A 14936-nucleotide genomic window follows, 5' to 3' on the forward strand; every position below is an offset into this window, starting at 1 on the left:
ATTTGATCAAAGTTTTCAAGACATTAAGGGGAACGGAGAGGGTAGATAGAGAGTAACTATTTCCGCTGGTGGGGAATCTAGGACTAGGGAGCATACTCTAAAAATTAGAGCCAGACCTTTCAGGAGTGAAATTAGGGAGCACCTCTACATACAATGAATAGTAGAAGTTTGAAACTCTCTTACGCAAACAGCAATTGATGTATGTTCAATTGTAAATTTTAATGCTGAGTTTGATGGATGTTACCAAATGAGGGATATGGGGCACAGGCAGGCAGAGAGTTAGGTCGCACATTAGCCATGGTCTCATTGAATGACAGAATAGCTTGAGGGGCTAAATGGCCTCCTCCTGTTCCTAGGTTCCTATGACTATAAGGTGCACTGTCTGATAATCCTGAGGAGACTTTAACAATAACTCAAGTTTAATTATCCCTTGCAGGGTGATCGTCTCCGTATTGACTATCAAAGGCACCGACTGCAGATTACCGGAACTCGGACAGCTGGCAGACAAAACTGGAGGAAAGGTCAGAAAAGCTGGGGTTGAGTGATGCGACAAGGCTTCAAAGTAGAAGCTTTGGACTGGAAGTTGGGGTGGGGCCCTAGGGATGGGTATTGGCACTGATTGAGTTATAAAGAGAGATTGGATAGGCTGTGTCTGTTTTCCCTGTAGCGAAGGAGGTGAGAGGGGACATGATAGAGGTATATAAAATTATGAATGGCAAGGGAAAGGGACTGCAACATAGAAATATAGACTATTTATGGCATAGAAAAGAGACCATTTGGCTGGACCTGCGGAAAAGGAACTATCCAGCTTAATCCCACTTTCCAGCTCTTGGTTCGTTGCCCTGTAGGTTACAGCACTGCAAGCACATATCCAATGTGATGAGGGCTTCTGCCTCTTCCACTCTTTCAGGCAGAATGTTTCAGACCCTCCACCACCCTCTGGGTGAAAAGTTTCTCCTCAACTCCCTTCCAATCCTTCTGTCAATTCCTTTAAATCAATGCCCCCTGGTTATTGACCTCTCTGCTAAGGGAAATATGTCAGAGTCGTACAGCATAGAAACAGGCCCTTCGGCCCACCGCGTCCATGCCGACCATAATGTCTATCTATACTAATCCCACCCTGCCTGCATTAATTCCATATCCCTCTATGCCTTGCTCATTCAAGTACCTGTCCAGATGCCTCTTAAATGTCGCTAGTGTTCCTGCCTCCACCACCTCCTCAGGCAGCTCATTCCAGATACCCACTATTCTTTGTGAAAAATTTACCCCTTTGATCCCCTTTAAACCTCCTCCCTCTCACCTTAAATCTATGCCCTTTAGTTTTAGTCACCCCTACCATGGGAAACAGACTCTGGCTATCTACTCCATCTATGCCTCTCATAATTTTATATACCTCTATCATGTCTCCTCTCAGCCTCCTTCTCTCCAGGGAAAACAGACATAGCCTATCCAATCTCTATTTATAACTCAAGCCCTCCAAACCAGGCAACATCCTTGTGAATCTTTTCTGCACCCTCTCTAGCTTAATCACATCTTTCCTGTAGTGTGGCGACCAGAACTGCACACAGTACTCCAAATGCGGCCTAACCAACGTTATGTACAACTGTAACATGACATCCCAACTCTTATACTCAATGCCTCGGCCGTTGAAGGCAAGCATGCCATACGCCTTCTTCACCACCCTGTCTACCTGTGTTGCCATTTTCAGGGAACTATGTACTTGCACCCCAAGGTGTCTCTGCTCAACGACACTCCCCAGGGCCCTGCCATTCACTGTATATGTCCTGCCCTGGTTTAACTTCCCAAAATGCATCACTTCACACTTGTCTGCGTTAAATTCCATTTGCCACTCCCTTGCCCACTTTCCCAGTTGATCTATATCCTGTTGTAACCTTAGACAACCTTCTTCATGACAAACAGCAGAGGGCCCAGCACCGATCCCTGCGGCACACCACTAGTCACCGGCCTCCAATCTGAAAAACAACCCTCCACTACCACCCTCTGCCTCCTATCACCAAGCCAATTTTGTATCCAATTTTCTAGCTCACCCTGGATCCCATGTGTTCGAACCTTCTGGACCAGCCTACCATGCGGGACCTTGTCAAAGGCCTTGCTAACGTCCATGTAGACAACGTCCATCGCCCTGCCCTCGTCAATCCTCTTGGTCACCTCCTCGAAAAACTCAATCAAATTAGTGAGACATGATTTCCCACGCACAAAGCCATGCTGACTATCCCTAATCAGACCATGCCTTTCCAGTTGCATATAAATCCTGTCTCTCAGATTCCCTTCCAATGACTTTCCCACCACTGATGTAAGGCTCACCGGCCTGTAGTTCCATGGCTTATCCCTGCTGCCCTTCTTAAATAAAGGCACAACATTAGCTATCCTCCAGTCTTCCGGTACCTCACCCGTGGCTGACGATGATACAAAAATCTCTGCCAGGGCCCCAAGGGCTCCTCCCTTGTCCTTTTGATTCACTCTATCTAGGCCGTTCATAATTTTATATGCCTCAAAATAAATTTCCCCTTCAGCCTCCTCTGTTCCAAAGAAAACAACGCCAGCCTATTTAATCTTTCCTCAGCAAAGATTCTCCATTCCTGGCAACAGACTCATAAATCTCTGAACCCTGTCTAGTGCAATCATATCGTTCCTCTAATGTGGTGACCAGAACTGTGCGCAATACTCTAGCTGTGGCCTAAATAGTGATTTATGCAGTTCTAGCATAAACTCCCTGCTCTTATATTCAATGCTTTGTCTAAAAAAAGGAAAGTATTTTGCATGCCTTCTTAATGACCTTATCTACCTGTCCTGCCACCTTCAGGGATCTGTGGACATGAATTCCAAGGCCCCTCTGTTCCTTGTCAGTATCCTACCATTTATTGTGTATCCTATTGCCTTGTTTGTCCTCTCCAAACATGTTATCTCAAACCTCATGTATTGAATTCTATCTGCACTTTTCTGCCCACCTGACCAGTCTATTGAATTCTCCCTGCAGTCTACAGCTTTCTTCCTCACAATCAACCACGCAATTTTTGTATCATTTACAAACTTCTTAATCATGCCCCCTACATTTACTGTCTAAACCATTGATATATATCAAAAGCAAGGGATCCAGTACTGAGTCCTGCAGAACCTCACTGGAAACCGCCTACCACTCTCAAAAACACCCATCGACCATTATCCTTTGCATCCTGCCACTGAGCCATTTTTGGATCCAGTTTGCCACTTTCCTTTAGATCCTATGTGCTTTTACTTTTCTGACCAATCCGCCATGTGAGACCTTGTCAAATGCCTTGCTAAAATCCATGTCGACTATATCAACACCTCAAGGGCCCTGCGGTCAATGTTAGGGTCTGAAGTTCTGTTAATGGGTGATAAATACCTGGTAGTTCAAGATAATCGGGTGAACAGGTGTTGGGTATTAATTCGTTGATTGTATTCAAGTTTGTATATATAAAGAAGAGCCAGCCAGCACTGGCTGGCTGGTGATGTTTGGAGAACAGAAGTAAGCTCTGTGACAAGCAATCAACAATCTACACCAAAGCATCCTAGTCTCAGTGTCTTCTTCACAAACAGGCTTGGAGATTCCTCTCACATTGGTAGCAGAGAATGGTTGCCTGAAAGTGAAGATTGGAGACTAAGATTTGTTTTCAGATAGGAGATTAGAATAGGAATTTTTGTTTGAGAAAGCTGTATTTGGAGTTTGTTTTTGAAGAAAGATGACTGAAATCAAGTGTAAGGTGTTGGGATATGATTTCCCACTGCCGTTTTGTGAAGCCAAACCTTACAATCATGGAAGAATGAAGTTGATATATGGACACGGGTTACGTCCTTACCTGAAAGGAAGCAAGATCAGGGGCAAAATGTTCTCGGAGCTAGAGGCTCGTCATTTGGATGATGAGGAAGGTTTGGACAAACTCTTGAAATATATGGATAACATTTATATGAAAGATGACTTTTTGAGTGCCTAAGAGGCATGGTCAGACTTTGATAAATTTAGAAAAATGGATGGTTCTTCCATAGAAGAATATATTCTGGAGTTTAACTGACTATATGCAAGGTTTCAGCGATTCTGCTTGGAAATTCCTAGATCAGTACTTGCCTTCAAATTGTTGGATTGTGCTAGGATATCGAACATGGATAGGCTCTTGGTATTAACCAGAATTAGATTCAAAGACAAAGATATGCTGTTTGATCAGATGTCTGCCGCCCTAAAAAAACTTTTGGGAAAACATTCCTTTCCGGCCGCTTTCATGGTGCAGATGGCCTCTTTAGCAGTGACACTGAAGGTGGAGCATACAATGCTAGCAGCATTTCGAGGCCGTTCAAGTATGGAGCCCAAGCGTCAGTACGAAAGGAGAAACCCACACAAAACGAATGAGGATGGAGATCCTTTTGGCAGCTATAACAGATGGCAGGAATTGGGTTGTTATGGCAGAAGGATGAACCCCAGGAAAATCCAAGGGGTAGTCAATAGATGTGTCCGATGTGACTCAAAGTATCGCTATGTGTTGCATTGTCCAAAAAGGAATAACGGTTTTTGAGATGACGCATGACGTGGAAGGTTTGGAAGGCGAGGATGATGCTACTGAATGATCAGAAGGAATTGTACTGGTCACGAGTAGCTTCAGTCCGGTAATGTGTGTCCTAGTCACAGTTTCGTTCAATTGCGCAGTACTTGACAGTGGGTGTACGTCCAAAGTGTGTGGAGTGGTCTGGTTAAGGTGTTACATGGATTCTTTAAGTAAGGAAGGCTGAAATAAGGTCAAAGAATACAGCAGTTCTACCTGTTTCAGGTTTGGGGATGACAACACGTTGAAATCACTAAAAAGAGTGGTAATTCTGTGTAAAATAGGGGTAACCATTTTATTAGTATGGATGTAGTATCCAGTGATATACCTTTTCTGTTAAGTGAACCGTCCATGAAAAAGGCTTGGATGAAATTGGATATGGAACATGATGAGGTCTTTGGGAAATCTGTAGCTTTGCGGTTCACACAGTCGGGACATTATTGTATTTGTTACGACCAGGTGAGAAAGATGTCTAGGGTTCCCTTTCAGCCTCCACCTGGTCTTACTGCAACAAGGTTTGTTGTTCCTTGTTCACTACTTTCCAATTATAAGGCAAAGAAACCAGCACAAATAGGCTTTCTTAGGTTTAAAGAAGAAAGGTGAAATTTTATTAAACTTAAACCCTAATTCGGTTGACGCCTACGGAATCATGACGCACCCATGCTAGCATGCATACGCCATGCAAACATGCAAATAGAGACAGAAAAGAGCAGAAGAAATAAAGTGGAAAGGTTTGAGGCAATATCTTAGAGTTTTTGTTACAGGTCTTCAAGCTCACTGTAGTCCTTGATTGTAGGTAGATCTTGCTTTTCGTTGGGGCTCAGTATTTTTCTTGAACCTTGTTCGCTGTAGGACACTTTTCTCTCTTGGGGTTCATGTGCCTTCAGTGGAGTCAGAGGCTTGTGAGAAAGAGATGGGAGCAGGCAGAAGAGATTTTCAGTCCAGGAGCAAATGGACACTCTGCCTTCAAACTCTCTGAGGCCAGTTCAGAACAAAAACCCTGGAACAGCCAGGTAGTCATGTGACCAGCTGATCTAACCAGTCCTGGCCCTTGTGGATTGGCACTTCCTTACCTTCGATGTCTGTTATTATGTAAATGTTTTTTTTCCAGCCATGGCTGATCTGTTTAACAAGTCATTTCCTCGCTCCAACAACAGTTAGAAATCAATGTTCATGACAAAATTGATGTGTCTCATTCTTGGCAGGTGGGGGCCTAGCATGACAGTATTCCTTTAGCGAGACCTAACATCTCTCAGCAGGATGTTAAAGAAGTATTAATGGCATCCGGGAGTAGGGATTTAAAGGAGAAGAGGCAAATTATTTCAAAAGTACATCAACAGTTTGCACATCCATCTTTTCATAGGTTGAAGATTCTGTTAAAAGATGCAGGAGTAACAGATGATGACTACACTAAACTTATCAAAGATATCAGTGAAAAATGTGATATCTGTAAAAAAAAAGAAAATACAGGAGGACACCATCGTGACCCATAGTGAATCTCCCATTAGTAAGGGACTTTAATGAAACTGTAGCAATGGACTTGAAGGTATGGGATAAAGAAAAAAACATTTTTATTCCACACTTTATAGATGTAGCAACTAGATTCAGTCTATCGATGGTAATTTATAGTAAAGACAAAATAGTAATAATGGACAAGATAATGGGAAGGTGGATAGGAACAGGACTGGGAGCACCGGCTCGGTTTCTAACTGACAATGGAGGAGAATTTTCCAATGATGAGTTCAGGAGTATGTGTGAAAATATGAATATTGTAACAATGCACCCGGCAGCAGAAAGTCCTTTTAGTAATGGGATTTGTGAGAAATCATGCTGTGATTGATGAAATGCTCCGAAACATTTTAGCAGACCAGCCAAATTGTAAATTGACTACTGCTCTGGCGTGGGCAGTACGTGTGAAAAACACGCTTCAAATGGTCTGGGGCTACAGCCCCTATCAATTATTTTATGGCAAGAATCTGAAAATACCTTCAGTAATGCGGGATCTTTCCCCGGCTTTAGAGGGGACTACAATTAGTTCAATTTTTGCGGAACATTTGAATGCCATGCATGCAGGGAGAAGAGCATTTATTAAGGTGGAGGTTTCAGAAAAAATCAGCAGAGCTTTGACATATCGGATCAGGCCGTCAGAAAAGCATTTTGCTACCGGGGATATGGTGAATTACAAAAGAGAAGGGCAGAAACAATGCAGAGGCCCAGGAAAAGTTCTAGGCACTGATGGCAAAAACAGTGATTTTGCAACATGGCACCCAAACCATTAGAGGACATTTCTCATGGCTTATTGACAGTGATTATACATTGACAGAATCTGAACAAATGATGGACACTGATGATGCACCATGTACTTCACATGCACATATATCAGACCTTTTGCGAACAACAGATTGTGGCAGATAATGGGCTGACTGAGAGTGGACCAAGTGACAGTGAAGATCCAGATAAGGCCATTTATCCCAAAGTTCAACAACTGAAAGTTGGGACTAAAGTGACATATATGCCAGAAGGGGGCTAGTGAATGGAGGAAAGCCATCATTATAGGAAGGACAGGAAAGGCTACAGGGAAATACAAACATTGGCTGAATGTGCAAGACAAGGGACAGGATATCAGACCTATAGATTGGCAGAAGGAAGTGAAAATGTGGAAGGCCAAAAAACGTAGTCGAAATTCAGACAGTGGGCCTGAACATGATCATAGTCCAAGGAAAAGGTCACGAATTTGAGAAAAGTCTGATTGTAGGAGGGACAGGTCCAGTAGTAGTCCAGAAAGGGATAAAAACTCTAGTAGGGGACATGGTAGAAGTGGAGAGAGTAGAGGCAATGGATCGGATAAAAATTGAGATGGGGGAGGTACTAAAAAAGGTTGGCTATGCTTGGGGTAGATAAGTCACCTGGTCCGGATGGCTTGCATCCCAGGTTGCTAAAGGAAGTGGGGATGGAGAAAGCAGAAGGGATTGTCATAATCTTCCAACCTTCCCTGGATACGGGGGAGGTGCCAGAGGATTGGAGAGTGGCAAATGTGACACCCTTATTCAAAAAAGGGTGTCATACCGTCCTAGTAACTACAGGCCAGTTAGTTTAATATCAATGGGTAAGGTTTTAGAAACAATAATCAGGGAAAACAAATCAACAGACACTTGGAGAGGCTCGAGTTAATTAAGGAGACCAGCACGGATTTGCAAAAGGGAGATCATGCTTGACTGATCTAATTGAGATTTTTGGTAAAGTAACAGAGAAGGTTGATGAAGGGAATGTAGCGGATCTCGTCTATATGAATTTTAAGAAAGCATTTGATAAAGTACCACATAAAAGGCTGGTTAACAAAATTGAGACTCCTGGACTAGGAGGGTCAGTGTCTAATTGGATAAAAAATTGACTGAAGGGCAGAAAACAGCAAGTCATGGTAAATGGTTGTTTTTCAGACTGGAGGGTGGTAGACAGTGTTGTTCCCGAAGAGTCAGTGCTGGGACCACTTTTTTTTTTGCTATATATAAATGACTTGGACCTTGGAATGCAGAGTAGAATTTCAAAATTTGCCAATAACAGCAAACTTGGAGGTGTGGCAAATAGTGAGGATGATAGGAACTGCCTGCAACAGGATATAGATAGGCTAGCTGAATGGGTAGACAGGTGGCAGATTGAATTTAATACAGACAAGTGAGGTGGTGCATTTTAGCAGAAGGAATAGGGAGAGGCAACATAGACTTCATGACTCAGTTCTAAAGCATGTGCAGGAACAGAGGGATCTGAGTATGCACGTGCATAGATCTTTCAAAGTGGCAGGACATGTTGAGAGAGTGGTTAGCAAAGTGTATGGGATCTTGGGATTCATAAATAAAAGCATTGAGTACAAAATCAGGGAAGTTATGCTGAACCTTTATAAAGCTCTGGTTAGGCCCCCAACTGGAGTATTGTGTCCAGTTCTGGTCACCACACTTTAGGAAGGATGTCAGGGTTCTTGAGAGGGTGCAGAGGAGATTTACCAGAATGATTCCAGCATTTTAGCTACAAGGTTAGGTTGGAAAAGCTGGGGTTGTTTTCCTTAGAGCAAAGGAGATTGATGGGAGATTTATTAGAAGAGTATAAGATTATGACAGGCTTAGATAAGTTAGACAAGGAAAAACTGTTCCCATTAACAAATGATACAAGGTCTGGGGAGCACAGATTGAAGGTTTTGGGCAAGAGATGCAGGGGGAATGAGAGAAAGAACTTTCTATGCAGCGGGTAGTAATGACCTAGAACTCACTGCCCACAAGGGTGGTGGAAGTGGAGACAATCAATGATTTCAAAAGGAAATTGAATAAGCACTTGAAGGAAATAAACTTGCAGGGCTACGGGGATCGAGCAGGAGAGTGGGACTGACTGAATTACTCTGTGGAGCATGGACTCAATGGGATGAATGGTCTCCTTCTGTGCTGTAAATGACTTATCACACCAAATCTATGCTGACTGCCCTTGATTAATCTGTGCCTTTCTAAATAACAAGTAATATTGTCCTTCGGAATTTTCACCAATAATTTGCCCAACACCAAGGTTAGGCTGACTGGCCTGTAATTACTCGCTATATTCCTCTATCTCCTGTGCTGCCCCTTTGAAATTTCTCAAATTTCCAGGCACCCTGTGCTGTGAGATCAGTCGGAAAACTGCCTATTTGAATGCAACCTACTGTACATTTTTAGCGTTTAGGTTAGGCTGACTGGCCTGTAATTACTTGGTCTATCCCTTTTTAAACAATGGTACAATGTTAGCTGTCCTCCAGACCTCTAGCACTATGCCAGAGCCAGCAAGAATTAGAAAATGATGCTCAGAGCCACTGCTAGTTCCTGCCTTCTTTCTCTTAGAAGCCCAAGATGCATTTCATCTGGGCTGGGTGTTCTATCTACTTTCAAAGATGATAAACGCCTTAATATTTTCTCTCTCGTTATGTTTATCCCATCCAATATTTTACACTCCTCCTTCTTAACAACAATTTTTGCATCATTCCCCCTCTTTTTTGAACCATGCCCTCTGAAGCAAACTTGGGGCAGAGATAATCCAAGGGTGATGCTTTACACGGAGGATGGTGGATTTGTGCCTAAGTTTCAAGATCCTAGGTGATTTCACAAAAAAGAGATGGGAAATAAAGGGAGAGTCAGCATGGTCCTAAGTCTGGCGCTGGAGGAAAGAGCTGTTTGACATATTATAATGGGAAGGATAAAATGAGAATGGATGTTTAAAAATTGAAACATAGTTTAATTGTATCATTTTTTTTACTATTTCCTCACTTTTAGGTGAACATCACAAACCCAGATAGTTTATACAATGAATTTCAGCTAATTTTAGAAGATGACATCATTGCTACGAATGTCACTGCCACCTTCATTGTTGACAATAGCCTGTAAGTTTCAGTGATGAATGGAATGTTTTTGTCACTTTTTTTATTGATAATGTTAGAAGGCAATTTCTCTCTTTCCCCTCTTGCTTTGGCACAAGTCAAACACAGCAGATTTGAAGTATGGTACAGCTGACCTGAAATAGCCCATGTTGGTGAGTTTGAGACATTAACTGTGATCCAACTTACTCAGGAGTGCCTTTTGGCAGGGCCTTGTGCCTGGGCATGGGGGGAGAAATCCAACTGCTGATGCTGGCCGTAGAGAGCAGCAGCAGCAGCAATGGTTGTTTAGACAAAAGCAAATGCTGGGCATCTGAAATAAAAATGGAAAATGCTGGAAATACACAGCAGGTCAGGCAGCATCTGTGGAGAGAGAAACAGAGTCAAAGTTTCGGGTCTGTGACCTTTTATCAGAACTGGGAAAAGTTTGAAATGTAATAGGTTTTAAGTGGATCAAATGGAGGAGGGTGGAAAAGAACAAAAGGGAAGGTCTGTAATAGGGCAGATGGCCAACTACTGCCCCATTAGCCTACTCTCAATCATCAGTAAAGTGATGGAAGGTGTCATCAACAGTGCCATCAAGCGGCACTTGCTTAGCAACAACGTACTCAGTGATACTCAGTTTGGGTTCCGCCAGGGCCACTCAGCTCCTGACCTCATTACAGCCTTGGTTCAAACAGAGCTGAACTCAAGAGGGGAGGTGAGAGTGACTGCCCTTGACATCAAGGCAGCATTTGACCGAGTATGGCATCAAGGAGCCCGAGCAAAACTGAGGTCAATGGGAATCAGGGAGAAAACCCTCCGCTGGCTGGAGTCATACCTAGCGCAAAGGAAGATGGTTGTGGTTGTTGGAGGTCAATCATCTGAGCTCCAGGACATCACTGCAGGAGTTCCTCAGGGTAGTGTCCTAGGCCCAACCATCTTCAGCTGCTTCTTCAATGACCTACCTTCAATCATAAGGTCAGAAGTGGGGATGTTCGCTGATGATTGCACAATGTTCAGCACCATTTGCGACTCCTCAGATACTGAAGCAGTCTGTGTAGAAATGCAGCAAGACCTGGACAATATCCAGGCTTGGGCTGATGTGTGGCGCGAATGTTACTTGCCACTTAAGTGCCAGGCAATGACCATCTCCAACAAAAGAGAATGTAACCATCTCCCCTTGACATTCAATGGCATTACCATCGCTGAATCCCCCACTATCAACATCGGGGCTACCATTGACCGAAAACTGAACTGGAGTAGCTATATAAATACCGTGGCTACAAGAGCAGGTCAGAGGCTAGGAATCCTGAGGCGAGTAACTCACCTCCTGAGTCCCCAAAGCCTGTCCACCATCTACAAGGCACAAGTCAGGAGTGTGATGGAATACTCTCCACTTGCCTGGATGGGTGCAGCTCCAACAACACTCAAGAAGCTCGACACCATCCAGGACAAAGCAGCCCGCTTGATTGGCACCCCATCTACAAACATTCACTCCCTCCACCACTGACGCACAGTGGCAGCAGTGTGTACCATCTACAAGATGCACTGCAGCAATGCATCAAGGCTCCTTTGACAGCACCTTCCAAACCCGCAACCTCTACCACCTAGAAGAACAAGGGCAGCAAATGCATGGGAACATCACCACCTGCAAGTTCCCCTCCAAATCACACACCATCCTGACTTGGAACTATATCGCCGTTCCTTCACTGTTGCTGGGTCAAAATCCTGGAACTCCCTTCCTAACAGCACTGTGGGTTAACCTACCCCACATGGACTGCAGCGGTTCAAGAAGGCAGCTCACCACCACCTTCTCAAGGGCAATTAGGGATGGGCAATAAATGCTGGCCTGGCCAGCGACGCCCACATCCCGTAAATGAATTTAAAAAAATTAAATGACAGAAGACTTGGTGGGGCAGAGCCAAAGAGAGTGGTAATGGGACAGGTAAAGAGACAAAAAATTGTCTAGAGGAGGTGTAAGAAAATAGTTGCCGTCTGAAAGCAAAACTATTTAAGACCGGAACATGCAAAGGAATGGAAACAAAATACGGTCTGAAATTGTTGAATGCAATTTTGAGTCCAGAGAGCTACAAAGTGCCTACTTGAAAGATGAAGTGCTGTTCCTCAAGCTTCACTGGAATACTGCAGTAGGCCGAGTTCAGAAATGTCAATGTGAGAGCAAGGTGGAGAATTAAAATGGCACTCTACTGGAAGCTGAGGATCATGCTTGTGGACTGAACAGAGGTTCTCTGCAAAGGGGTCACCCAATCTGCATTTGATCTCCCAATGTAGAGCAGACTGCATTGTGAGCAGTGAATACAGTATGCTAAATTGAAAGTACACGTAAATCGCTGTTTCACCTGGAAGGAGTATTTGGGGCTTTGGATGGTGAGGAGAGAGGAGGTAAAAGGGCAGGTGTTGCATCTCCAGTGCTTGCATGGAAAGGTACCATGGGAAGGGGAGGGAATGTTGGGCGTAATTGAGGAGTGGACCAGGGTGTCATGGAGGGAACAGTCCCTTTGGAATGCTGAAAGGGGAAGGGAAGATGAGTTTTGTGGAGACATCATGCTGGAGGTGGCAGAAAACATGGAGGATGATCCATTGAATACTGATGGGTGGAAGGTGAGCACAAGGGGGAACCCTATCATGGTTCTGGGAAGGAGGGGAAGGGGTTAGAGCAGAAGTGCGGGAAATGGGACAGATAGGGTCGACTAATGTTCTTAAAAAAAAAAAGACTGTGGGTGGGGGAATCCTCGGTTGAGGAAAAAGGAAGACACGTCAGAAGTGCTGCTGGTATGGAAAGTTGCATCATAAGAACAGATGTGATGGAGAACCTGGGAGAATAGAATGGTGTCCTTACAGGAAACAGGGTGTGAGGAAGTGTAGTCGAGGTAGTTGTGGGAGTCAGTGGGCTTATAATGAATATTAGTTGATAACTTATCCCCTGAAATGGAGATCGAGACGTCGAGGAAGGGATGGGAAGAGTCAGAGATGGATCATGTGAGGGTGAGCGAAGGGAGGAAATTGGAAGCAAAGTTGATGAATTTTTCTAGTTTGGGGGAGAGCAGGAAACGGCACCGATACTGTCACCAATGTACTGGAAAAGGAGTTGAGGGAGGGGGCCTGAGTAGGACTGGAGCAAGGAATGTTCCACCTATCCCACAAAAAGACAGGCATAGCGAGGACCCACGCGGGCATCCATAGCAACACCCTTCATTTGGACGAAATGAAATGAGTTAAAGGAGAAGCTGTTCAATGTGAGAACAAATTCAGCTAGGTGGAGGAGGGTGGTTGGGCCTCCATTCAAAGAAGAAGCGGAGAGCCCTCAGACCATTGTGGTGGGGTTGGAGGTGTAGAGAGATTGGATGTCTTGGTGAAGAGGAGACGATAAGGGCCAGGAAATTGGAAACTGTTAAAGTGATAGAGAGCATTGGAAGAATCATGGATGTAGGTGGGGAGAGACTGGTCAAGGGGAGAAAAATAGTCAAGATAGGAAGAAGTCAGTTCAGTGGGGCAGGAACAGGCTGAAATAATGGGTCTACCAGGACAGTCCTGTGTGTGGATCTTGGGAAGGAGGTAGAAGTGGGCTTAGGCTGTGCGGATTTGGGATCTGTGAGGTTGGAAGCCATGGAGGGAAAACCTCCAGGGCGAATGAGGTCAGTGACAGACCTGGGGATGATGGCTTGATGGTTGGTGATGGGGTCATGGTCCAGGGGGAGGTTGGAGGAACTGTTGGAGAGTAGGTTAGTTTGCCAGACAACAACAACACCATCCTTATTAGCAGGTTGGAACTGAGATAATGAAGTGCAGCAAGTTCAGAGGGAGACAGGTTCGAGTGAGTTAGGGGAGCACAGAAATTGAGATGGTCGATGTCACGCTGACAGTTCTTAATGAAAAGATCAAGAGAGGGTAAGAGCACAGAGGGAGGGGTCCAAAGGGAGGGAGAATACTGAGATGGCTGTTCAGCAGGGAGAATTCCTGGCCAAAGAAGTGGGCGTGAAGGTGAAGGCGACAGAACAAGAGTTCTACATCGTGCTGATCTGGAAATTCATTGAGGAGGAGGTGTAAATGGGATGAAGCTGAGAACTTTGATAAGGATAGATTGTTCAGATTCAGAGAGGGGAAGGTTGGAGGGTATGATGAATACACAGCCAGTGGTAAGATTAGAAGAAGGGATGGGATCAGAGTGAAGTGAAGGGCAAGAAAGATCAGGTGGGCCATTGGTACCCATGATTGTTGGAGCTTGCGATCCTTAACACATGAAAGGAAGAGAAAATGTTTTTTATTAAGGCATTGGATGAGACATGGGATGAAATGATACTGCAGACCAAGACAGCTTTGAAATCTAGTGAGTTGGTGCTGCTGAGAGAGCGATCGAGAGTAGTGACACATGGCACCAAGTTGTTTTTGTCTTTTTCTACACACTAACTTTTACTAAGCACTAAACACTGGGCAAATAGGTTAAAAACTTACTGCCTGAAGCTAACACAAACCACGACAAGTATTGGAGGCAAAAAGCAGCAGCTCCTTCCTCCTCTACACTGAATTCCCGCTCTCACCAAATTCCTAATTTTTGCACTCTGTTTATGCTCTACTCTGCGATCATTCTTCCGACCACTCTGTCGTTTAAGATTATGGTCAGATTTTGTTACTACCTTCAATGTTCCAGGATGTATGCTATTAGGGTCTTTTCCACTTTGAGTTCCATTATTTTTCTCAGTTCCAATTTATTATCGACAGTTATCCTATTTAATTGCTCATTTATTACACATGCCATTCCTTCATTGTGCACAAGATTTTCTTTCTCATTTATAATTGACCCTATTCCTAACCCTAACTATTCTTTTCCTTGAAGGTACTTTAAATATGAAGATGACATGAGCAGCAAATATGTGAAACATGTTGGAAATGTGATCAAAGACACCGAGATCACCTTTGAATTTGGAATAAACGAATCAAAGCTAGAGGGTGAGTACACTTGTTAATCAGTTGTT

General features: G+C 44.0%; 1 protein-coding gene across 8 annotated transcripts in view; it reads left to right on the forward strand.

Moving 5' to 3' along the window:
- LOC137353716 (circularly permutated Ras protein 1-like) overlaps positions 1–14936 on the forward strand; it is a 119629-nt gene that overhangs the window by 78135 nt on the left and 26558 nt on the right. For all 8 annotated transcript variants that reach the window (XM_068020081.1, XM_068020089.1, XM_068020084.1 and 5 more), the window contains 3 exons: positions 437–521; positions 9860–9966; positions 14798–14910. In XM_068020081.1, the coding sequence (XP_067876182.1) occupies positions 437–521; positions 9860–9966; positions 14798–14910 (305 nt within the window). The remainder of the gene's footprint in view (positions 1–436; positions 522–9859; positions 9967–14797; positions 14911–14936) is intronic.

The sequence above is a fragment of the Heterodontus francisci genome, chromosome 41 (assembly GCF_036365525.1).
Source record: "Heterodontus francisci isolate sHetFra1 chromosome 41, sHetFra1.hap1, whole genome shotgun sequence".
Classification (NCBI taxonomy): Eukaryota; Metazoa; Chordata; class Chondrichthyes; order Heterodontiformes; family Heterodontidae; genus Heterodontus; species Heterodontus francisci.